Consider the following 25,061-nt stretch of genomic DNA (forward strand, 5'->3'; position numbering starts at 1 on the left):
AGTGTTCAAGTATATTTCCCTTAAGGCTTCAAGATTTCCTTGTCCTATGTTATGGATCTCTCTTTGCAGCTCTGTAATTTGGTTTTGGAAAGACTCATTCACTGCTCTTGCTGCACCCTGCTGGCTACTTAGGGTAATATCAGAAAATCGTCCAAGGTGCGGTGGGCTGCGATATCCCGGGGTTTGTGCTGCAGCACCAGGTGCATAGTCCACTGTCTGCTGTGAGTCTTCCCCTGCATCTTCCTTTTGTTTCTCCCCATCCTCATCTTCCTGATCTACAGCACCACTACCTCCTACCATTATATGAGCTGGAGCTATGGGCTGACTGGGTAGCATGTAGGTGCCGTCAGGATTTACAAGTGGGTATATAGTAGTGACTTGTGGCATGACAGAAAGAGCAGGGTTTGGGGAGATTACAAGTCCAGCCTTGGGCGTTGGCTGAGGACAAGATGGCGTCATTGCTGGGACTGGTGAGACGTGCTGGGGGGCTAAAAGAGCATGATTATGTGGGCGTGGAGCACCACAGGCTAAGCACGTATCACGGGGGGCAGGGTTCTGCTGACCACAATGTGTACAAGTCCAACTTCCCCTTTTTCTTTCAGCTGCGCCATTATAGGGCGGTGGCTGTTCCTGTACTAAGACTGGGCCAGGCCGATAGTAATGGAGTCCTGATTTTTCATCAAACATTGCTTCTCCTTTTGTCTGTTCAAATTCTTTGCTACAGTCCAGCCATACCCTAACTGTATCTATCAACTTATCATCATTCAATTTGCCTCTCTTCTCAGTCAACAATGTCTGCCATATAGCAGAACACAATACACCTCCTTTTGCAATATCATAACTCTTTTCTAACTTGCTTAGTCCTTTAACATAACCTTTTCCTCTCCGGTCCGCCACGTACTGTTCAGGTGAACAATAGCCCTTCGGGACACTATTTCGGTTACCCATTTTTTTTCAAAACACCACGTTCTGGAGCCTTCAACACGTTCTGGAGCCTTCACTTACTGTCTCTGATAGTTGGATTAGCACAGACACTGACAAACAAACACCTTGAGCTTGAGATTAACACACCACTGGGTTATCAGCAAGCTGTCTCCTTCCCTTCTACTATTTCTTGGGGTCACACACCGGGGTTACCCCTCAATGTAGGCACTTTAGGAGACTTCTATTGTTCTGTCAGTCTATGCCTCTCCTTTCTCCCAGAGAAACCAACCATACACAAAAAAATAATAAAACACAATACATCAAGCTTATCAATACAATGGGGTTCTTACTTTCATGCCCCTGAGGATGCCTCACTGTCGGTGCACCCCTCCCTAGAACAAATATGGATAGACTAAGCCAAGGGACACAGAATAGGTAAGATGAATATATTTTCTCACCTCTTATTACGGGCCGCGGTCCCGGTGTCCGTTGGCTTGTCTCTCTGGGTCCAGTCTCTGGGGGTACGCCAGCAGGAGGTCCAATCCTCAGGCCCCACGTCGTTTGGCGCCAACTGATATGGCTCTGATTCTGGATCTGACCCAATTAGTCAGGGAAGGTTGATGTACTGCTCCGAATGGTATGAAATGATTGGCATACGTACGCCATGAGAGATCACACACAGACTGTCACAGAGAAGTCAATGCTAGATGTTCCGTTTATTCAGATTACTTGATTTTTTATAGCAGAAAAAGGGGAACTTTATGACTCGGCTAATTTGATGATCTAATTGTCACATTACTAAGTCCCATGATAACGTATCACATTATCACTCCATACTTTAGCAAAAGTCAGCATTATGTCAGCAATTTCAATATCATAAAGTGATTAGTAAGGGATTATTAAGGGAGCTGGCTGCTGCTTCAGGGGCCATTTTGTTAAGCAAACTGTTAGATATAATACAAGCAAGTATACATTTGATACTAGATATATGATTCCACAACACTGGATGATGGAAAATGCTGTGATTTCGTCACAGGAATAGCAATTCCTAGCTGGGTCCCCTCTCCCTGGGCCTCCTAGCATTTGTGGTCTGCCTCTATGGTAGGTAGTCATATATGTTTGTGAAGGTTTTTTCTGAGTTAAATAAAAAGTTAGACACCCCTGTAAATGTACTAAAATAACAATAGAACATATAATAACCCCCATCTCTGCTGACACTCTGGTTCTTCCCGCGGCTGTTTGTTTTCCTGGCTGCAAAAGTGACGTTCTGTGCAGACAGGTCGCAGTTGCAGCCAGTCACTGGCCTCAGCAGTCCCATGAACTGCTGATGCCAATGATTGGGTGCAGTGGTGACCCGTGTGTACAGAACGTCACTGCTGGGTCCAGTAAGATGACATAAGTGGCGGGAAACAAGGGAGGAAAGGGTTAAAGAGGTTTTCCAGGTTTTTTATATTGATAATATCAGATCGGCGGAGATCCGACACCCCAACAGATCAGCTGTATGAAGAGATGCCATGCGTGCGTGACGACTCCTGTCTCTTTCTTCTCGCCATAGACATAGCAGCAGCGAGCAGGAAGAGAGACAAGAGACGGCACATACATGCCTTCCCTTCATACAACTGATCGGCGGGAGTGCCGGGTGTCAGACCCCCGCCGACCTGATATTGATGTCCTATCTTGAGGATAGGTCATCAATATTAATAGCCCGAAGAACCCCTTTAATTATCTCTTCTTTTGTTATTTTACCACGTTTAAGGGTCTGAGTTCTTTTTTAACTTGGACAAACCCTTTAAAGGTTATCTATGGCAAAAGTAAGTAACTGTATATATTCAGTGGGTCTATTTAATCCAACACAGTTACTAAAGAGCAGTAAATTTAGACAACAATTAAAGAGGACCCGTCACCACTCCTGACATGTCTGCTGTAATAGCGTCATGCATTCTCCATGTAATAACAATTCTGGAGCCTCTATCCTTATGGCTCTATGTTGTGCCATTCCTTTATTATTTCTACTAGAAGTTATGAATGAAATGCTAGCAGTCTGCAGTAAGGGTACAGAGGGGTGGTAACAAGTTGGGGATGTGTACCTGCAGTCTGACAATGGCAGCACTGATTGGATAGAATGAGACTGTGCAGGTACACCCCCTCTCCTCTGTACCCTTACTGCAGACTGCTAGCAATTCATTCATAACTTCTAGTGCAAATAATAAAGGAATGGCAGAACATAGAGACATAATAATAGATGCTCCAAAATTGTTATTACATGGGGAATGCATGAAGCTATTGAAACAGGCATGTCAGGAGCGGTGACAGGTCCTCTTTAAAGATGTAAAGTATATTAGATTAATGGTCTTCGTATGACCTATTGTTTACTTCTCAGATTTGTCATTTAGTTACATCCTTTTAGAGAATATACCAATGTCACAATTCCTTAGTCTTGTTACACACACATATACACTGCCTGTCCAAAGAAAAAGTTGCCACCTGGTTTTAACTAAGCAAATATTTATGAGCCTCCTATTGGATAATTACTGCATGGGCGATTATCTTTCAGCTGGCAATAGTTTATTTAACCCCAACTGGTACAATGAGTTGCTTCTCATTTCTTAAACAACCATGTTGAAAGACACATCTCGTGGTCGTGGAAAAGATGTTAGTCTGTTTGAGAGGGGTCAGATCATTGGCATGCATCAAGCAGAGAAAACATCTAAGGAGATTGCAGAAACTACTAAAATTGGGTTAAGAACTGTCCAGCGCATTATTAAAAACTGGAAGGATAGTGGGGACCCATCATGTCCGAGGAAGAAATGTGGCCAGTAAAAATCCTGAATGATCGTGATCGGCGATCACTTAAACGTTTGGTGAAATCAAATCGAAGAAAAACAACAGTAGAACTCAGGGCTATGTTTAATAGATAAAGTAAGATGATTTCCACACGCACAATGCAAAGGGAACTCAAAGGATTGGGACTGAACAGCTGTGTAGCCGTAAGAAAACCACTAATCAGTGAGGCAAACAAGAAAAAAAAGGCTTCAATTTGCTAGGGAGCAATGGAAGAAGGTCATGTGGTCTGATGAGTCAAGATTTACCCTGTTTCAGAGTGGTGGGCACATCAGGGTAAGAAGAGAGTGCCTACTGTACAAGCCTGTGGGGGCAGTGCTATGATCTGGGGTTGCTGCAGTTGGTCAGGTCTAGAGGTCTAGGTTCAGCAACAGTATGTGCTCCAAGAATCAGCTGACTACCTGAACATACTGAATGACCAGGTTATTCCATCAATGGATTTGTTCTTCCCTTCCAAGATGGCAATGCCAGGATTCATCGGGCTCAAACTGTGAAAGAGTGGTTCAGGGAGCATGAGACATCATTTTCACACATGGAACTTAACCCCATTGAGAATCTTTTTTTTTTTTTTTGTGACAGGCAGGATATATAAATATATATATATATATATATATATATATATATACACAGACCAAAAGTTTGGACACACCTTCTCATTCAAAGAGTTTTCTTTATTTTCATGACTATGAAAATTGTAGATTCACACTGAAGGCAAACTGAAAATATGTCATATTCTAGGCTCTTCAAAGTAGCCACCTTTTGCTTTGATTACTGCTTTGCACACTCTTGGCATTCTCTTGATGAGCTTCAAGAGGTAGTCACCTGAAATGGTCTTCCAATAGTCTTGAAGGAGTTCCCAGAGATGCTTAGCACTTGTTGGCCCTTTTGCCTTCACTCTGCGGTCCAGCTCACCCCAAACCATCTCGATTGGGTTCAGGTCCGGTGACTGTGGAGGCCAGGTCATCTGGCGCAGCACCCCATCACTCTCCTTCATGGTCAAATAGCCCTTACACAGCCTGAAGGTGTGTTTGGGGTCATTGTCCTGTTGAAAAATAAATGATGGTCCAACTAAACACAAACCGGATGGAATAGCATGCCGCTGCAAGATGCTGTGGTAGCCATGCTGGTTCAGTATGCCTTTGAATAAATTCCCAACAGTGTCACCAGCAAAGCGCCCCCACGCCATCACACCTCCTCCTCCATGCTTCACGGTGGGAACCAGGCATGTAGAGTCCATCCGTTCACCTTTTCTGCGTCGCACAAAGACACGGTGGTTGGAACCAAAGATCTCAAATTTGGACTCATCAGACCAAAGCACAGATTTCCACTGGTCTAATGTCCATTCCTTGTGTTCTTTAGCCCAAACAAGTCTCTTGTGCTTGTTGCCTGTCCTTAGCAGTGGTTTCCTAGCAGATATTCTACCATGAAGGCCTGATTCACACAGTCTCCTCTTAACAGTTGTTCTAGAGATGTGTCTGCTGCTAGAACTCTGTGTGGCATTGACCTGGTCTCTAATCTGAGCTGCTGTTAACCTGCGATTTCTGAGGCTGGTGACTCGGATGAACTTATCCTCCGCAGCAGAGGTGACTCTTGGTCTTCCTTTCCTGGGGCGGTCCGCATGTGAGCCAGTTTTTTTGTAGCGTTTGATGGTTTTTGTGACTGCACTTGGGGACACTTTCAAAGTTTTCCCAATTTTTCGGACTGACTGACCTTCATTTCTTAAAGTAATGATGGCCACTCGTTTTTCTTTACTTAGCTGCTTTTTTCTTGCCATAATACAAATTCTAACAGTCTATTCAGTAGGACTATCAGCTGTGTATCCACCTGACTTCTCCACAACGCAACTGATGGTCCCAACCCCATTTATAAGGCAAGAAATCCCACTTATTAAACCTGACAGGGCACACCTGTGAAGTGAAAACCATTTCAGGTGACTACCTCTTGAAGCTCATCAAGAGAATGCCGAGAGTGTGCAAAGCAGTAATCAAAGCAAAATGTGGCTACTTTGAAGAACCTAGAATATGACATATTTCCAGTTGTTTCACACTTTTTTGTTATGTATATAATTCCACATGTGTTAATTCATAGTTTTGATGCCTTCAGTGTGAATCTACAATTTTCATAGTCATGAAAATAAAGAAAACTCTTTGAATAAGAAGGTGTGTCCAAACTTTTGGTCTGTACTGTATATCCTATAAGCACATCCATGCATCCAATGAAATATCTCTTGAAACCAGCAACAAGTGGTTTATAACAGGGAGGCTCAACCTGCGGCCCTCCAGCTCTTGTAAAACTACAACTCCCATGATGCCCTTCTGTAGGATGATAGTTGTAGGCTGTCAGGGAATGATGGGCGTTGTCGTTTTGCAACAGCTGGAGGGCCGCAGATTGAGCATGCCTGGTTTGTAACATCTTGATGAAATCAGCCCACTGCACATAAGTATGCAATACTGTAGGGTTATAGAAAGCCAGGAGTGCTTAGTATGAATTCACAAAGGGCATTTGCTGCAGATTTTACCAATGGATTTGCGCAGGTAAAATGGCCAGCGGATAACAGTACAATTTTTTTTACAAATTACGACATGCTGCAAATATTCAAATCCATAGCATGCTCATTTTGTCATAGATTGTAACTGCTGATCTCACCACTTTCAATTTAGCAGGGGTAAATCCACATTAAAATCTACCTGCAACACGTGGATTTGCGGTGAGATCCATGGTGATAGTGTTGGAAGTGTGGACTTAGGACTACCATCATTTTTTAAGTGTGAATTTACCCTTATAGTTGAAGAATTAAAATTTTGGCTAGCTCCAGGGGACACTGCATGTAGTGCGGGACAATATTTAAAAACTGTAGCTCGGAACTTAACTCACCGTTTTGGGAAGATCGAGTAGGACAGCGATCTACGTGTACAGATACAGTAATACAGCGCCCAGCAGCACACAAATTGCAGGTCACACATAAGATGTAATTTATAAAGCTGGAACAATTTCCTTCTTTTTTTTTTAGCAACATCTTACATGTTCCCTTCATTCTTTATTGACCTCACATAACAATTTAGAAAGAACATTTTCTGTCACCTAATAATGAGTCTCACTGCTGTCTCTCCGAAGGAAAATGACCCTGTGATTGGACCTCATCCACTTCATCCTGGGAGTTATTGTCCGGGCGTTGTATTAAACTGTAATCCTGATCTCAACGTGACGGTAAGGAAAGCAATTATCTGTCTTTATGTCATCAATGCCTCATAGCGGAAACATTTATCCCATACTCACTGCTCATCAGTGTGATTGCTTAGATGATTGCCATCAAATTCATTTCTAGCTTGTATTTTATGTGCAAAACTATATTGCAGTAGTGATAAAAAAGTAAGCAAACTATTGCTTTATATTTCACTGCCACAATATTAAAGTGAAATAACTTTTTATAGGCTATCGACACATTTTAATGTATTTTTAATATTGCTTTGCATTTAGTTTGAGTTTCAAACTATTTTTCCAGTAGGAATTTAATAAAAAATGTGTAACTGTTTGTCTCCTGCAGCCTGCACCTTTTGACATAGAAACGGAGGAGCCTGCATTATATCAGTGTGAAATCCATCAGAGAAGCTGTCTGATGGCTCAATCTGTAACCCTTATCTCTGCACTCCTGAGAGCTTAGAAAACATCCTTTTAAAGGGGTCTTCCAGGACTAACGTATTATTGACTTAAGCCTCTTGCACACGACTGTGTCTGTCCCGTGGCCGTATTGCGGCCCGCATACGTGGGCATTCCATATCAGGGATGCGGACCCTTTCACTTGAATGGGTCCGCAAATCCGGAGATGCGGAACGGAACCCTACGGAAGCACTACGGAGTGCTTTCCTGGGGTTCCGTTCCATGCTTCCTTTCAAGTGAATGGGGTTTCCGATCTGCATGCGACATCCCCACGGTCTGTGCCCGTGTATTGCAATTTAAGGTCCACAGCACGGGCACGACCAGCACACGTTCGTGTGCAAGAGGCCTTACCTGTAGGATACACCATCAATATTAGATCAGCGGGGCCTGAATGTGTAGTTCCGATGCTTGTTTTTAGTGAAGTAGATATTGGAAACAGCTGATTGTTGGGGATGCTGTGAGTCAGACCCTCTACTGATCTGATATAGTAAGTTAGTAAGGTCATGATTAAGTTAGTCCTGAAAAAAAAACTTTAAGCTGAATTCTTATCAGATTGATACACGTGTATTTAACGCATTAAGTTTACTACTGTAAATCTGTACTTCTCCCATCCATTTCAGCTGATTAACAGGTTTTCAGAAACCAATCCCTATTGAGTGGATATAATTCAAGATTTTCCTAAAACATGACGTAAAGTCATGATTTTATGAAAGACACGGAGGCGAATATTTGCTTAACTCTTTCTTTACTGAACATTAGCAGCAAAGATAACTGAAGAAAATGACATCAGTGTAACCATGGTAATAACTCCACCCCCATAGCCCCTATATAAGGCGCATCACCACATGGACACTTCCTCTTTCTTTGTGGTCTTCAACTGACGAGAACCTGGAACCTTGAACGGTCAACCGACAGCCCGAACTGCAGCCGGGAACAACCAAACTGGAATGCAGGAAAGGCGAAAACCTGGAAACAGTTGACGAGGGTGATCAACCTGAAGAGAGAACATAAGATCATGGTAATATGGACACCAACGAACCGAGTATGGAAATCACACCCGGACTCATTCCCTGCGGAGGCAATAAGATATTAAATAACACATATATACGTAACAGTCCAAGAAGGTCACGAGATACTCCAGACCAGATGGGTGGGCATAAAAACAAAGGGAGGGAAATATTCGCCTCCGTGTCTTTCATAAAATCATGACTTTACGTCATGTTTTAGGAAAATCTTGAATTTTATTTCAAGACACGGAGGCTCATATTTGCTAGTTTAAAGCTGAGCAATCACGGAGGAAAAAGCGTGAGGAACAGGTCTAAAATAGAACTCCCGAAAGGTAGCAACTCGGGACCAATCTGCCAACCGTAATACATCCTCTAAACGAGCACCAGCCACGGACATAGAGGTAGCCGCTGCCCCGCGCACCGAATGCGCGGTAAAGATGGACGTGTCGATACCCGACAGGGATAGGATCCATTTAACCCATCGGGACAGAGTGACGCTTGAAACCGGCGCAAAGGGGCGGCGGAAGGAAATGAATAGCTGAGGATCAGTCCCCGAGCGAAAAGCCAGAGTGCGAGCCTCGTACTCCCTGAGACAAGCCACCGGACACAACTGCAGAGAGGACGGGAAGGATGGATAAGCAACGGACTTAATGCCCGTCTTAGTGCGTCGAGAAATATTGAACAAGACTCCCTCCGGTGTAAAATAGCGAGCGTCAATATCCAGAGCTCGGACATCAGAGACGCGTTTACAAGAAATCAAACACAACAGGGTCACTAATTTGGCTGAAAGCTGCCGAAGAGACAACATGGAGTTGGAAGGCCAATCCTCCAAAAACCTGAGAACTGACGCCACGTCCCAAGTGGAAGAAAAACGAGGTCGCGGAGGCCGCGCTAGACGACAGCCGCGCAATAACCTGCACACCAAAGCATGTTGGCCGGCAGGAGCACCGTCAAAACCTGAATGCCTGGAGGAAATGGCAGACCGGTACACATTAAGAGTACGGTAAGCCTTCCCCGCCTCAAACAGAGAAGTGAGGAACTGAAGAATGTCCGTCACAGGGGCAAGTACGGGATCCAAGTCCCGAGAATCGCACCAACGACCCCAGACGTCCCACGCAGCATGATAGGCTCGTCTAGTGCCTGGGGCCCATGCAGACTCCAACAGACGTCTAGTCTCCGCCGAAAGGCCGAAGGAGTCCCAGGAACCCCTGAAATTCGACAGGCGAGAAGATGAAGTGACCTGTCCAGAAGTAGAGGGTGAGGACGGCCGTAAGGGTCGAGCAGGAGTAGCGGGAAGGATGGCAAGAGCCGAGGTTCTTCCGACAGCAGGTAAAGTAGCTGAGGAAACCAAGACTGCGTTCTCCAGTAAGGCACTATGAGCACCAACTGGGCCTGCTGGCGACACACCTGAGCGAGCACCCGTGGGATGAGCGCGAACGGAGGGAAGGCGTAAGGTAGAGACCCGCCCCAGGACTGGAGGAAGGCATCCACTGCCTCGGCCTCCGGGTCCGGACGCCAGCTGAAGAACCTGGGGAGTTGTGCGTTCAAACGCGACGCAAATAAATCGATGGACAACGGGCCCCAAAGAGATACAATATCCTGGAACACCCCCGAATCCAACTTCCAATCGCTGGAATCTGAAAGACAACGAGAACTCCAGTCGGCCAACGTGTTGTGCAACCCCGGAAGGTACTCGGCCACCACCGATAGCCCCCTGGACAGGCAGAACTCCCAAAAATCTTTGGCCAGAGAAGACAGGACTCTGGAGCGCGTCCCTCCCAGGCAGTTCACGTAACGGACAGCCGAGACATTGTCCATCCGCAACCGCACACACGCCCGAGCCGACCCGTGGGCAAAGCTGCGGATCGCAAAAGATCCCGCTAAAAGCTCGAGAGCGTTGATATGCAGGTGCGATTCGTCCGGGGACCACGCTCCTCCCGTGGACACCCCTTGACAATGGGCCCCCCATCCCATGAGGCTGGCATCCGACTCGATGACAAGGTCGGGACTGGGACCAAAAATGGCTCGGCCATTCCACACCGATAAATTGTGGATCCACCACACGAGTTCGTGCCTGGTTTCCGTGTCCAAGATCAGAGTGTCCGAGAATGAGGCCCCCGCCCTGAGGTGAGCAATTTTGAGCCTCTGAAGGGCTCGATAGTGGAGAGGGGCTGGGAAAATCGCCTGAATGGAAGAAGTTAGAAGACCAATCAGACGAGCCAGTTGACGGAGAGACACCTGCGGGAGAGTGAGAGAATGGCGGATCTCCTTGCGGATCGCCTTGACCTTGGACGCAGGTAAACTGAGTGTTTGACTCCCTGAATCTATGGTGAACCCCAGGAACTCTATGGACGTGGCCGGCAAAAGACAAGACTTCTCCAGGTTGAGAATGAACCCCAAGCCCTGAAGGAGATCTTGAGTCAACCTCAGATGACCCAGTAAAAGGGCTGGATCCTGAGCCATAATCAGGATGTCGTCCAAATAAATGATCAGACGAATTCCTCTCCCTCTGAGCCAGGCCACTGCCGGCTTCATGAGCTTCGTAAAACACCACGGGGCAGATGACAGACCAAACGGGAGGCAGGTAAAACGCCAGATGCGGTCTCCCCAAGGGAACTGGAGAAGACCTCGGGATGCAGGGGCCACTGGAACTGTGAGATATGCATCCTTTAGATCCAACTTGACGAACCAGTCTCCTGGCTGAAGCAGATCTCTTAACAGATGGATGCCCTCCATTTTGAAATGTCTGTAACGAACGAAGACATTCAAGTTCTTTAGGTTTATGACTGGACGGAATTGGCCGCCCTTCTTCTGCACTAGAAACATACTGCTCAGTATTCCCGTGTGAGGATCGGGGGACAGCTCTATAGCCTCCTTCCGGAGGAGGGAAGAAAGTTCTGTATCTAAAAGTGTCTGTATCTGGTTTGAACAAGACACTCTCGGGATGGGAGGAAGGTTCGTTGGGGTGGACACCAACTCGATGGTGAACCCCTGGACTGTGGAGATAACCCACTGGTCTGAGGTGATCCTTGACCACGCATGGAAAAAGAAACGGAGCCTTCCCCCAACCTGTAGCGAAATCGGATAAGACACACAAAGACGGCTTACCATATGGGCGTCTGGATCCTGGAGCGCCTCGGAACCCTCTGGAACGGAAGGAACCTCCACGAGACGGGAAGAAAGTTGGCTGGTACTTGGGATCCTGAAGGGACTGACGATAATTAAAGGAGCCTCTGCCCGTGCCTCTGGGCTGGAAATTGGAGCGGCCGGACAGTCGGCCCCTGAGACTGCCGGCCCTGGATGAAAAACGAGACTGGAAAACGCGGCGCATAGAACTCTGCGCCTTATCAAGGGCCGTAAAGGCCCCCACATATTTCCCTAACTCTTTAATAAAGGGATCTCCGAAAAGGAGGCCTTGCGCCTCCTTACCAGACTCAGATAGAGACAGATTCGCTAATTTGGGCTCAATCTTCATTAAGATGGCCTTACGTCTCTCGATGGCAATGGAGGTGTTTACATTGCCCACTAAACATATAGCCCTTTGGGCCCAGCCGCTAAGATCTTCTGGGTCGACCTGCGTGCCCGCTACTCTAGCGGCCTCGGCTAAATCGAAGATTTTAGCCAGTGGGCCGGTTAGATCAAGCAATTTGTCCTGGCAAGCTTTGAGCGCAGAATCAAGCCCCTTGCGGGGGTTGAAACCGGTATTTGCCAGAAACTGGACCACTTTAGGGTCCACGGTCGGGGTCTCACATATCCTGTTAGGGATTAAGGGACGGGGGCATTCCGCGCGCAGCTTGCTGCGCGCCTCCTTGGAAAGAGGCGTGCGGATCCTAGCCTCAAGATACTGGGTCACATGGGTGGCCGGAAGCCACTCAGAGGACCTTGGGTGGTGAAGTTGGTCAGGGTTAAATAGAGGATCCCCCAAGGGGTCCATAATTGCGTCTTTGACGCTATCAAGCGGCTCAGTAACGACACCCGTTGTCAGAGACGGGTCATCCAAGGCAGTGTCAACTGCGATATCAGCTAACTCGTCCCCTGAGTGAGTAAACCACTCCTCCCCTGCCTCCTCAACAGACTCTGCGTCTGAATCCGATACCGTATCCGGGAGAGCCCGGGCGGTTTTCCAAGATCGCACCCTTTCTGCCGGGCGCGGGTTAGCTCTTTTGCGTGACTTGTTCAGGCATTCAGTGGATGGGCCAGAGCCATCATTCAGAAGTGTTCTGGAGGCAGGAGGGGGCATATCCGAAACTGGATGTGACTTAAGGGCCTGTGATATGGACTGTGTCAGAGAAGCTGACATGGTCCCCATTGCCGCCACAATTGCATCGGATATAGACTGCTGTAACTGGGCAGCCTGCACTGCAGTAGAGGGGGCTTCATTAACCCTGAGGGGTGTGGAGGGAGCTACCTGACTAGTGTGTCGGTCCTGGGCAGGAGCGGCAGGGGAAGCTGGCACCAAGGACATGATGAAAAGATCCTGCAGGAGTGAGTCACCCCAACAGAACCAACAGGGGCAGGTACAGGACAATACCGGACAGAAATGCGCGGCGCTGAAGATACAGACTAACCGTAACAGAAGCCGGAAGGCACACAAGAAAAAAGCCGGGAATCGGAGAAGGAGTGGAAACCCGAAGTCTCCCCCTCCCAGGGATGAGAGCCAATGAGCGAACGCTAGCCGGGTGACGTCAGCAATCCCGCGAGATCACGGCGTCCGGAATCCAAGATGGCACCCGCGAATCTCGCACCTCGCGAGATTACGAGCGCGCGCAGCCCGGGAAGAAGCGGCGAAAAAGGTAAGGCCTAGAGGAGAAAGGGGGGGGGGGGGGGAATGGCCGAGCAAGGCACAGAATAAGGGAAAAATAATATCAAAGCGCCGGGCACCAGAACCGGAGAAACCCAGCGGCACCAATCGGCCGAATGAAAAAGAGCCGAAACGAAAGAAATAGAGAACTACAAGGAGAGCCCAGACAGGGGGAAAGACAAAAGGAGGACAAATGAGTCCTTTCAAACTAACGGACGCCACGGATGACGTCCGCAAGCAAAAACCCTATCTTATAATGGGTTAATAGTAAAACACAGGGTAAAGACGCTATACAGATTAAACCAACATAGATTAAAATTATAACCATGTACTTATCTGTGAAGCAGCAAAGAAAGAGGAAGTGTCCATGTGGTGATGCGCCTTATATAGGGGCTATGGGGGTGGAGTTATTACCATGGTTACACTGATGTCATTTTCTTCAGTTATCTTTGCTGCTAATGTTCAGTAAAGAAAGAGTTAAGCAAATATGAGCCTCCGTGTCTTGAAATAAAATTAAAGATTATGGACACCTTCAGGGTCATATTTTAAATTATTGATTTAGGTGTACAGGGAGTGCAGAATTATTAGGCAAGTTGTATTTTTGAGGATTAATTTTATTATTGAACAACAACCATGTTCTCAATGAACCCAAAAAACTCATTAATATCAAAGCTGAATATTTTTGGAAGTAGTTTTTAGTTTGTTTTTAGTTTTAGCTATTTTAGGGGGATATCTGTGTGTGCAGGTGACTATTACTGTACATAATTATTAGGCAACTTAACAAAAAATAAATATATACCCATTTCAATTATTTATTTTTACCAGTGAAACCAATATAACATCTCAACATTCACAAATATACATTTCTGACATTCAAAAACAAAACAAAAACAAATCAGTGACCAATATAGCCACCTTTCTTTGCAAGGACACTCAAAAGCCTGCCATCCATGGATTCTGTCAGTGTTTTGATCTGTTCACCATCAACATTGCGTGCAGCAGCAACCACAACCTCCCAGACACTGTTCAGAGAGGTGTACTGTTTTCCCTCCTTGTAAATCTCACATTTGATGATGGACCACAGGTTCTCAATGGGGTTCAGATCAGGTGAACAAGGAGGCCATGTCATTAGATTTTCTTCTTTTATACCCTTTCTTGCCAGCCACGTTGTGGAGTACTTGGACGCGTGTGATGGAGCATTGTCCTGCATGAAAATCATGTTTTTCTTACCTTGCAGACTTCTTCCTGTACCACTGCTTGAAGAAGGTGTCTTCCAGAAACTGGCAGTAGGACTGGGAGTTGAGCTTGACTCCATCCTCAACCCAAAAAGGCCCCACAAGCTCATCTTTGATGATACCAGCCCAAACCAGTACTCTACCTCCACCTTGCTGGCGTCTGAGTCGGACTGGAGCTCTCTGCCCTTTACCAATCCAGCCATCTGGCCCATCAAGACTCACTCTCATTTCATCAGTCTATAAAACCTTAGAAAAATCAGTCTTGAGATATTTCTTGGCCCAGTCTTGACGTTTCAGCTTGTGTGTCTTGTTCAGTGGTGGTCGTCTTTCAGCCTTTCTTACCTTGGCCATGTCTCTGAGTATTGCACACCTTGTGCTTTTGGGCACTCCAGTGATGTTGCAGCTCTGAAATATGGCCAAACTGGTGGCATCTTGGCAGCTGCACGCTTGACTTTTCTCAGTTCATGGGCGGTTATTTTGCGCCTTGGTTTTTCCACACTCTTCTTGCGACCCTGTTGACTATTTTGAATGAAATGCTTGATTGTTCGATGATCACGCTTTAGAAGCTTTGCAATTTTAAGAGTGCTGCATCCCTCTGCAAGATATCTCACTATTTTTGACTTTTCTGAGCCTGTCAAGTCCTTCTTTTGACCCATTTTGCCAAAGGAAAGGAAGTTGCCTAATAATTATGCACACCTGATATAGGGTGTTGATGTCATTAGACCACACCCCTTCTCATTACAGAGATGCACATCACCTAATATGCTTAATTGGTAGTAGGCTTTCGAGCCTATACAGCTTGGAGTAAGACAACATGCATAAAGAGGATGATGTGGTCAAAATACTCATTTGCCTAATAATTCTGCACGTAGTGTATTTTGAACTAAAACATATTTGTAATAATCTTTTTTTTTTTATATAGTACAAAGCATAGCAGCTAAAGAACGCTATTCTGTGATATATCTGCTGGTCATCTAACAGCTTGTTCTCCTGCCTCTGACTGACCTTTCCTGAATGGCCTTCTAAGGTTATTTATGATAAAATCAAAGTTAAACTTAGATGTGGTCATAAATCAGCTTAGAAGAAATTGCAGCAGTGGTCAAAGAGGAAGAGCTGGGCCAGTCTGACAGGTTTATCACAGAACGGCTTTCTGCAGCTGCTATGTAAGGTGAAAAGTAGGAGCTAAGAAGCCAAACTGTGCAAAATATATATATTTTTTTTTTTTTTTTGCTTAAAATACAAAAAATGGCTCTGAAGGTTTCTACAGCCTTTGAGTTATAATTATGTTTTAACTTAGGAAAAGATCAATATCAAATTGGTGGGGTCCAACACCTAGCACCCCCACAAACAGCTATTTTAACAGCTGCTGTCTCCAGAAACAAACCAGTGGATAGAACGAGAAGCAGAAAGCTCCATCTACTGTGTAATGGTGGGTCTGGCAGCTGAGCTCCCATTCATTTGAGGGAAGATCATCAATAGTTACAAGCTGAAAAACCTGTTTACTATAAAACCTGTGTAATCTCAGACTGAATGCTTAAAGAGGTTCTCCAACAATTAAGAAAATGAAAATGCTTAAATATTACTTTGTTATAAATATATTCCCAAATACCTTTTATTAGTTATAATGGCTCGTTTTGTCTGGGGAGCAATCATCAGGAGAAATAAAATGGCCGCTGTCCTATTAGTGCGCACAAAACCTGTCCTAATCACACAGCAGCACAAGTTACTTCACAACACTGAGCTAAAAAGAAGCCTCATCCTCCTCTCTGCTCTGCTTGTCAGGGATTATGATTCTGAATACAGCTAATAAGATCTCCAGCTGAATCTCTGTAGGAATGGAGTTAATGAGGAGACATGAAGTACAGAGAAGATGGACAGGACAGACTGTGGTAATGTGGGGCTGTGGTAATCGAGACTGCATACAACTGCTGCTGCCCATTAGCCCACTCTCCTCTCTGTACTTCATGTCTCCTCATGAAAGCCATTCCTACTGAGATTCAGCTGAAGATCATATTAAACTATATTCAGGATCATAATCCTTGACACATAGAGCAGAGAGGAGGATGAGGCAGCTCTTTAGCTCAGTGTTATGAAGTAACTTGTCTTCCTGTGTGATTAGGACAGGATTTGTGTATACTAATAGGACGGCGGCCATATTTTTAAAAATAATTGCTCCCTAGACAAAACGAGCCATTATAACTATGTGGGAATATATTTATAATATAGTAATATATAAGTATCTTCATTGATTTTTATTTTCTTAATTCACGGAAAACCCCTTTTAAAGGGTTTGTCTCACATTTCTATGGGAGGAGGTGGGTGTTCACTCCTGGTAATTGACCCTTCAGATGCCATGGTCACATCCAATCACAGACATGAGCAATGGGTGTCTGCAATGGTGCCTGCTCAGCTCTTGAGCATGCCACGTACATATATGCAGGGGATGTTGAAAACTGACAATTTAGGGCCGGTTCTCATTGCCTTTAGGGAATTCCGTTATAGGTTTCCGTTATACCAGAGTTCTAACGGAATATAATGGAATTCTAGGAAGGAATACAAAATGGAAGCCTTTAAGAGGTTTAATGTTTTGCTCCACCCTAATACATGTCTATGGGGGCAAATAACGGTTTTGTTTGTTATCATTATACATGATGGAAAAAAAAGTCCTGGAACTGTTCAATTTATGGGGAAAAAGCTGAATTACATGGAATAGTTACCTCACATTCTTCTCATTGTATATTTCTGAATTCCTTGGACACGTGTGATGTAATATAATGTCACCTAGTTAAAATGTGAAAATTACATAATTTCTGCTGTATTATGCAGAAACCCAATTTCTGTGTATATACATAATTACATTTATAAGTAAAACATTTATTCGGGACTGTTTGCATCTTACAATATATTGAAGTATAGTAGTAACAAATGTCTCTATTTCCGTTTTAGGTGCGGTACTATGACAATGCTGAAGGTCTTGCTCCAAGGGAACAAATTTACTCAATAAGCCCTGAAAAATATACTAGAGATACGTCATACATCTTGGAATGTGAAAAGAGATGGGTTGGGCAGCCTGTTGTTGTTAGGAATGATGAAACTGGAACATTTCATTTAGGTATTGTATGGACACATATTTTTATGCTAACATTTTTGCACTGCCACTAAGCCTTAAAATATGTTGATTCTTCCTGTTCTGCAAAGATCACTTTTCAGCAGTCACATCATTATCAGCATAGGCAAGATTAGAATGACAGCTATCACCTATGTATAAATCCCAACATGTTCACCATTCACAATAGGTGATGGTCACTTCTTATCTAAAATGACCTCTGCACGGGTCACACAGCATGCCCAGAGAATTGTACCATATAAGTCAATAAGGTGCCTTCCTGTCTATCGTGTCTATGGCCCCTGGTGGCTGCTGTAAATCATATCCCTAGGTGCTATTATTAGCATTAGCGATGGCAAGCCCCGTAATCATGTTCAGGAAATACATTTAAAAAAATCTTCAATCAGAAAATAAAAACAGATTAGAAAAACGTTACAGGTCACTATCTGGTTTCATTTGGCAGAAAAAAGTTGTAGATGATACATTCCCCTCATTTTTTAGATATTTTTACACTACCAAGAGGCCAATAAAAATACAATTAAACATCCGAAATGATAGAATCCCTCAAAAATCATAATGGCCACTAATCTCTCGCAAAAGACTGACAGTTTCTACTTCATAGAGGTCACATAGTTTGTAAAACCTCAGCATCATCGGAGGGTATGATTACAATGAAAAGTTAAACCTACATTTTGCCTACATTCTCATTGTTTTCAATATGATTACTTTTATCTTAAATATGGACCATGGAGGAAGCCCAGTATATATATGCTGTGCTTTTCTATGACCTAATAATAATATACTGTTAAATCTGCAGCATGTCCTGAATTCAGTTGTAGATTTGTTTCTGCTAGATGCAGATTTCAGAACCCACCCATTTACATCCAGGGCCGCTTCTTGGGGCGCCGGCGAGGCACAGCAGGAGATGAGCGCTGCGCTTTCATTATGGAAGCGCTCACTCATCTCTATAGTCATCTGTATCGCCGGCCTCAGCACTAGGCCGGCAGCCTATCAGAGGCCGATGCAGGCGGCGCGATGACGTCATCGCGCCGCCTGAGCCAGCGAGGGACACAGGCTGGAAGAGGCCTGCATCGCATCCTGGAGGAGGTAAGTATAAGTTTTTTTTTTTAAATATATATATGTACAAATTACAATACTGGCACATAAGGGGGGCTGATGGCAAATAAGGGGGGCTGCTGGCACATAATGGGGCTTGCTGGTACATAAGGGGGTCTGCTGGCACATAAGGGGGGCTACTGGAACAGACATAAGGGGGGCTACTGGCACATAAGGGGGACTACTGGCACATAAGGGGGACTACTGGCACATAAAGGGGGCTGCTGGCACATAAAGGGGACTACTGGCACATAAGGGGGGCTACTGGCACATAAGGGGGCTGCTGGCACATAAGGGGGCTGCTGGCACATAAGGGGGCTGCTGGCACATAAGGGGGTCTGCTGGCACATAAGGGGGTCTGCTGGCACATAAGGGGGGCTACTGGAACAGACATAAGGGGGGCTACTGGCACATAAGGGGGACTACTAGCACATAAAGGGGCTGATGGCACATAAAGGGGACTACTGGCACATAAGGGGGATACTGGTTCATAATGGGGGCTACTGGCGCATTATAGGGGGGACTACTGGTACATAAGGGGGTCTACTGGCACATAAGGGGGCGAATGGCACATAAGGGGGACTACTGGCACATTATAGGGGGCTACTGGCACATGAGAGGGACTACTGGCATATAAGGGGGGCTACTGGCACATAAGGGGGACTACTGGAACATTAGGGGGTCTACTGACACATGAGGGGGACTACTTGCACATAAGGGGGGCTGCTGGCACATGGGGAGGGCTATTGGCACATAAGGGGGCTGCTGGCACATGATAGGGGGGACTACTGGTATATAAGGGGGCTACTGGCACATGATAGGAGGCTACTGGCACATAAGGGGGGCCACTGGCACATAAGGGGGCTACTGGCACATAAGGGGGCTACTGGCACATGATAGGAGGCTACTGGCACATGATAGGAGGCTACTGGCACATGATAGGAGGCTACTGACACATAAGGGGGGCTACTGGTACTTGATAGGTGGGCTACTGGCACATTATAAGGGGGGCTGCTGGTACATAGGGAGGGCTACTGGCACATAAGGGGGGCTACTGGCACATGATAGGAGGCTACTGGCACATAAGGGGGGCTAATGGCACATGATAGGAGGCTACTGGCACATGATAGGAAGCTACTGACACATAAGGGGGGCTACTGGTACTTGATAGGTGGGCTACTGGCACATTATAAGGGGGGGCGACTGGCACATAAGGGGGGTACTGGCACATGATAGGGGGCACTCTGGCTACTGGCACATGATGGTGGGGGGGCTCTTATTACTGGCACATAATTGGGGGGCATCTATGGGGGCTCTTATTACTGGCACATGAATAGGGGGCATCTATGGGGGCACATCTTACTGGCACATTATTGGTTGGCACTATAGGGGCATCTACTGAGGCTAAAATGAAGGGGTATTTTATATGGGGGGCTCTGTATAGGGGCATTTTATACTGGGACACATTATAGTGGGTACTATGGGGAAGGGGGGAGAGGAGCACTATGGTGTCATCTACGGGGGCACTAAGAAGGGGTATTTTATATTGGCACATTATGGTTTCCGAGATCCCCAAGGGCCAAGCCAAGTAATTGTACGTTTTCATGTGGAATATGTTTATGTTATACACATATAGCATACACTGTGCCACACAATATACAGTATACCTCTACACTGTGTAGGGGTTATACTGTTTATTGTACAGCATGGCACAGAGGTTATATTGTCCGGCATGGTGTAACCTCCATACATTTTATGTACAGTATACAGTAATCCGCCTTGCCATCTATGCTTTGAATCTGGTTTTATATGTTACTTGGTTTTTGTACATTTTTTTGCGTGTGCTAGTTGAGACCTGCTGTGATTGGGTTTTAGTTAGCTATTGAATGCTAACATGACAGTCTTTTGGTTTTGCACATTATTGATGATTGTATTTCATGACTACTCTTCTAAGGGTATTGCCTTCCTTTATACTGCAGTTCTCCTGTACCACTCTGCCTGCAACTTTTAGCAGTTTAAGCAGTAATTTATGATTTTCTTTTGCTCTCAATAAATCTTGTGTTAAGCATTAAAAAAAATATATATGGCGAGACAGTTGCAAGTACTCTTCTGATATGATTTCATCGAGCAGTTTTGATGGGGGGCGGGAAAGTTTTTTTGACACTCGCACTGAGAGAAATTTTACCTAGAAACTGCACTGTTTACATCGAACAGTAAATTGTCACTGAATTTTAATTGAGGAATCTTCACCAAAATATATGATAAAATCTAGACGGTATGAATTCAGCCTAAGCTTTAAAGGGTATGGACACCTTTGGGGCATTTTTATTATTATTATTATTATTATTACATTGTACTCAATTTGAGCTAAAAAAATCTTTTTTTCAATAGGTCTTTTATTAAAAAATGTCTGCCTTCCTCTGTACATGGTTGAAATTCTCTAATAGCAGGCTCTGTATACACTGTGTCCAGTCAGCTGACGGCTCATGTGAACTTATCTCTGGTCTCCTGAGAGCTCATAAACACTCATTATAGCTCAATTCTTATTTTTCTGGTAAGAATAAATATGGCTTAAGTGTTTATGACCCGATAGTAGGTCAGAGGACTATACATAGCTGTCAGATGACAGGTCAAAGTAAGATACTCACAGCTAGTCTAAAACTTAATTTAAAAAAAACTGCTGAAATATATTTATAAAGACCTGCTGAAAAAATGATTTTAGCCCAAAATTAGTAAAATACAATTTAACCACTTCACATCCGGGCCATTTGCCCCCTTCCGGACCAGGCCTAATTTAGCAAATCTGACATTTCTCACTTTATGTGGTTTACTTATCCAAGCCATTCAGAGATTGTTTTCTCGTGACGCATTGTACTTCATAATAGTCATAAATTTGAGTCAATATATTTCACCTTTATTTATGAAAAAATCCCCAATTTACCCAAAATTTTTAAAAATTTGCAATTTCTATTTCTCTGCTTTTAAAACAGAAAGTGATACCTCATAAAATATTTATTACGTAATATTTCCCATATGTCTACTTTATGTTGGCATTATTTTGGAAATGTCATTTTATTTTTTTAGGACGTTAGAAGGCTTAGAATTTTAGAAGCAATTCTTAAAATTTTTAAGAAAATTGCCAAAACCCACTTTTTAAGGACCAGTTCAGGTCTGAAGTCACTTTGTGGGGCTTATATAGTGGATGCCCCCATAAATGACCCTATTGTGGAAACTACACCCCTCAAGTTACTTAAAACTGATTTTACAAACTTTGTTAACCCTTTAGGCGTTCCACAAGAATTAAAGGAAATTGGAGATAAAATTTTAAAATTTCACATTTTCCATTTTAAGCCATTTTTTTCTTTAACACATCGAGGGTTAATAGCCAAACAAAACTCAGTATTTATTACCTGATTCTGCGGTTTACAGAAACACCCTACATGTGGTCATAAACTGATGTAAGGGCGCACGGCAGGGAGCAGAAGAAAAGGAGCACCATATGGTTTTTGGAAGGCAGATTTTGCTGAACTGGTTTTTAGATGCCATGTCCCATTTGAAGCCCCCCTGATGCACCCTTACAGTAGAAACTCCCAAAAAGTGAATCCATTTTGGAAACTAGGGGATAAGGTGCCAGTTTTATTGGTACTATTTTTGGGTACATATGATTTTTTGATCATTCATTATAAAACTTTATTGGTTAAGGTGACCAAAAAATTGGTTGTTTTAGCACAGTTTTTATTTATTTATTTTTACAGCGTTCACCTGAGGGGTTAGGTCATGTGACATTTTTATAGAGCAGATCGTTACGGACGTGGCGATACCTAATATATATACTTTTTCTTATTTATTTAAGTTTTACACAATAATAGCATTTTTTAAACAAAAAAATTATGTTTTAATGTGTCCATGTTCTGAGAGCTATATATTTTTTTTTTTTTGCGATTTTCTTATGTTGGGGCTCATTTTTTGCAGAATGAGGTGACGGTTTTATTGGTACCATTTTATGGGACATACACCTTTTTGATCACTTGGTGTTGCACTTTTTGTGATGTAAGGTGACAAAAATAGCTTTTTTAGACAGAGTTTTTATTTTTTTATTTTTTACGGTGTTCACCCGAGGGGTTTGGTCATGTGATATTTTTATAGAGCTGGTTGTTACGGACGCGGCGATACCTAATATGTATACTTTTTTTTATTCATCTGAGACATCTGAGGATCTGTGTTACACACTGTGTAAAAACTGTGGCTATTGGAGAAGCTATTTAAATCCTTTAGACATAATTCAGCAACCACTGTCGGTATTTTATTTAAACATGATTTTCTCTTGACTTTTTTTTACAGCTAAAGTCAAGAAGCTTACTGACAACTGCAAGTATGTCATTTCTTGGGCAGATGGTACAACAGCAATACAAGACAAGGAATGGATTTTTGGAAAGTTCAGCCAGCCACATGTACTAAATGTTGGTGATCACATCTTGACTTTAGCATACCCATCTTCTCTGACGTTCTTACCTGGTATCATAACTGCCATTAATGGGAAAAATTTGCAGATACATTTCTGTAATGGAAAGAGGTAGGTCAATTTTCATACAGCATTTGTTGATTATAAGATTCTAGATTTGATTTGATTTCTCAAAATTATTTGAATTCTCTATGGGGAATTTTTTTAAACTTGCTTTTCATATTCCAGTCTTAATAAGAAGTAAGGTAGAGTGAACTGATCTGAGCTGGAGTAGATATGTGCACTAATTTATACCATATTGTGGGGTAAATTACAGTAAATGTGCCCGGCCACAGGAGGACACGCCCCTCCCACTAAGCCCCACCCACTATCTTGATATCTAATCCATATATCCAATCCACCTCAATATGATGTTATTAGCTTTGATTTGAAAAAAAATCTAATTGATGGTTCATGACATATCAGTTTGCAAAACTGGGATCAATCAGGTTATTGTACTCATTTCTGTGATGTAACAAGGTATCCTTTTCCTGTCTACCTTCTAGTGTAAACTTTAAGACAACCTCTGTCCAAATGCCCTGTTGAGGCATATAACTTCATAGAGGGAAGAGCCTTTGTAAAAGGGGTTGTTTTCATGAGAACTCCCCTTTAATATATGTAGTTGCTGTACTTTAGATCTATCTCCATTGTGCAGTTGCATATACTGCTGCATGTAACCGTCTTAATGGTTTTTGTCTTTAAGGTGTCAGGATATGAAAGCTCACCATTGTTTCGGCATCTCGGAGAAGACATATGACAATGCTGTACTATTCTACTGTGAAAAAAATCAGACAATAGATTGTGATGGAGATGTCCTCAGCTCAGAGAATGAAGATTCACTTTCAGATATTTCGTCTTTTACAATATCTTCAATTAACTCAGAAAATAAAACATTTAGGGGTGTGTGATTCATGTTACAGCCGAACGTTTTACATCTTTGGATGTTTTTACTGATGAGAATAACTACTGAACTTATTATAACGAATAAAACTCTAAAGGCACATTTATATGCACCGACCAGGCAGGCAATTATTGGGAAGGAAGCGTTCATTCCCATTAATTGCCTGCTCGTCAGTGGAGGTGACGGGCTGCATTTCCATGCAGCTCCTCACCTCCACGGTATGAGAGCGAACGATGGCTACTGCAGGATCGTTCACACAGCACGATCTGCTACCCAGAAACCATGATTTAATGTGCTGCATGAAAGATAATTTCACCCAATGAATGTGCTTTGCTTGTTCATTGGGTGATCGGCGGCAGGGCCGGCTCCAGGTTCATGTGGGCCCTTGGGCGATAAATCCCAGTGGGCCCCCATGAGGCATTTTTTTTACATTGACATGTCCCCCTGTGTCTCCCACATGGTATAATGACTACTAGTGGCCCCTATACAGTATAATGACTACTAGTGGCCCTTCACACAGTATAATGACTACTAGTGGCCCTTCACACAGTATAATGAACCCCCAATTCCGCCCCCCCCCCCCCACTGTATAATGACCACCTGTGGCCCTGCATTCAGAATAATAACCCCCAGTCGCCCCCATTCAGAATAATGACCCCCAGTAGCCCCCACACTGGGGGAATACTGTATGGAGGGGGCTCTGGGGGTCATTATACTGAATGGAGGGTCATTGGTGATCATTATACTAAATGGGGGACACTGGGGGTCATTATACTATGTAAAGGACCCTCACAGTATAATGACCCCACAGTAACCCTCCATTCAGAATAATGACCCCCAGTCGCCCCCACACTGGGGGTTATACTGTATGGAGGGGGCACGAGGGGTTATTATATTTAATGGGGGCTCTGGTGGTCATTATGCTAAATGGAGGGTCAATGGGGATCATTATACTAAATGGGGGGCACTGGG

General features: G+C 44.1%; 1 protein-coding gene across 2 annotated transcripts in view; it reads left to right on the top strand.

The window, feature by feature from the left end:
• Positions 1–24,260, top strand: part of VWA3B (von Willebrand factor A domain containing 3B) — a 161,527-nt gene extending 137,267 nt beyond the window's left edge. For both annotated transcript variants that reach the window (XM_044286819.1, XM_044286820.1), the window contains exons 32-35: positions 6,880–6,972; positions 17,412–17,577; positions 23,029–23,260; positions 23,892–24,260. In XM_044286819.1, the coding sequence (XP_044142754.1) occupies positions 6,880–6,972; positions 17,412–17,577; positions 23,029–23,260; positions 23,892–24,096 (696 nt within the window). In that variant the 3' untranslated portion in view covers positions 24,097–24,260. The remainder of the gene's footprint in view (positions 1–6,879; positions 6,973–17,411; positions 17,578–23,028; positions 23,261–23,891) is intronic.
• The last annotated feature ends 801 nt before the right edge of the window (positions 24,261–25,061 follow it).

This window comes from Bufo gargarizans, chromosome 3 (genome assembly GCF_014858855.1).
Source record: "Bufo gargarizans isolate SCDJY-AF-19 chromosome 3, ASM1485885v1, whole genome shotgun sequence".
Classification (NCBI taxonomy): Eukaryota; Metazoa; Chordata; class Amphibia; order Anura; family Bufonidae; genus Bufo; species Bufo gargarizans.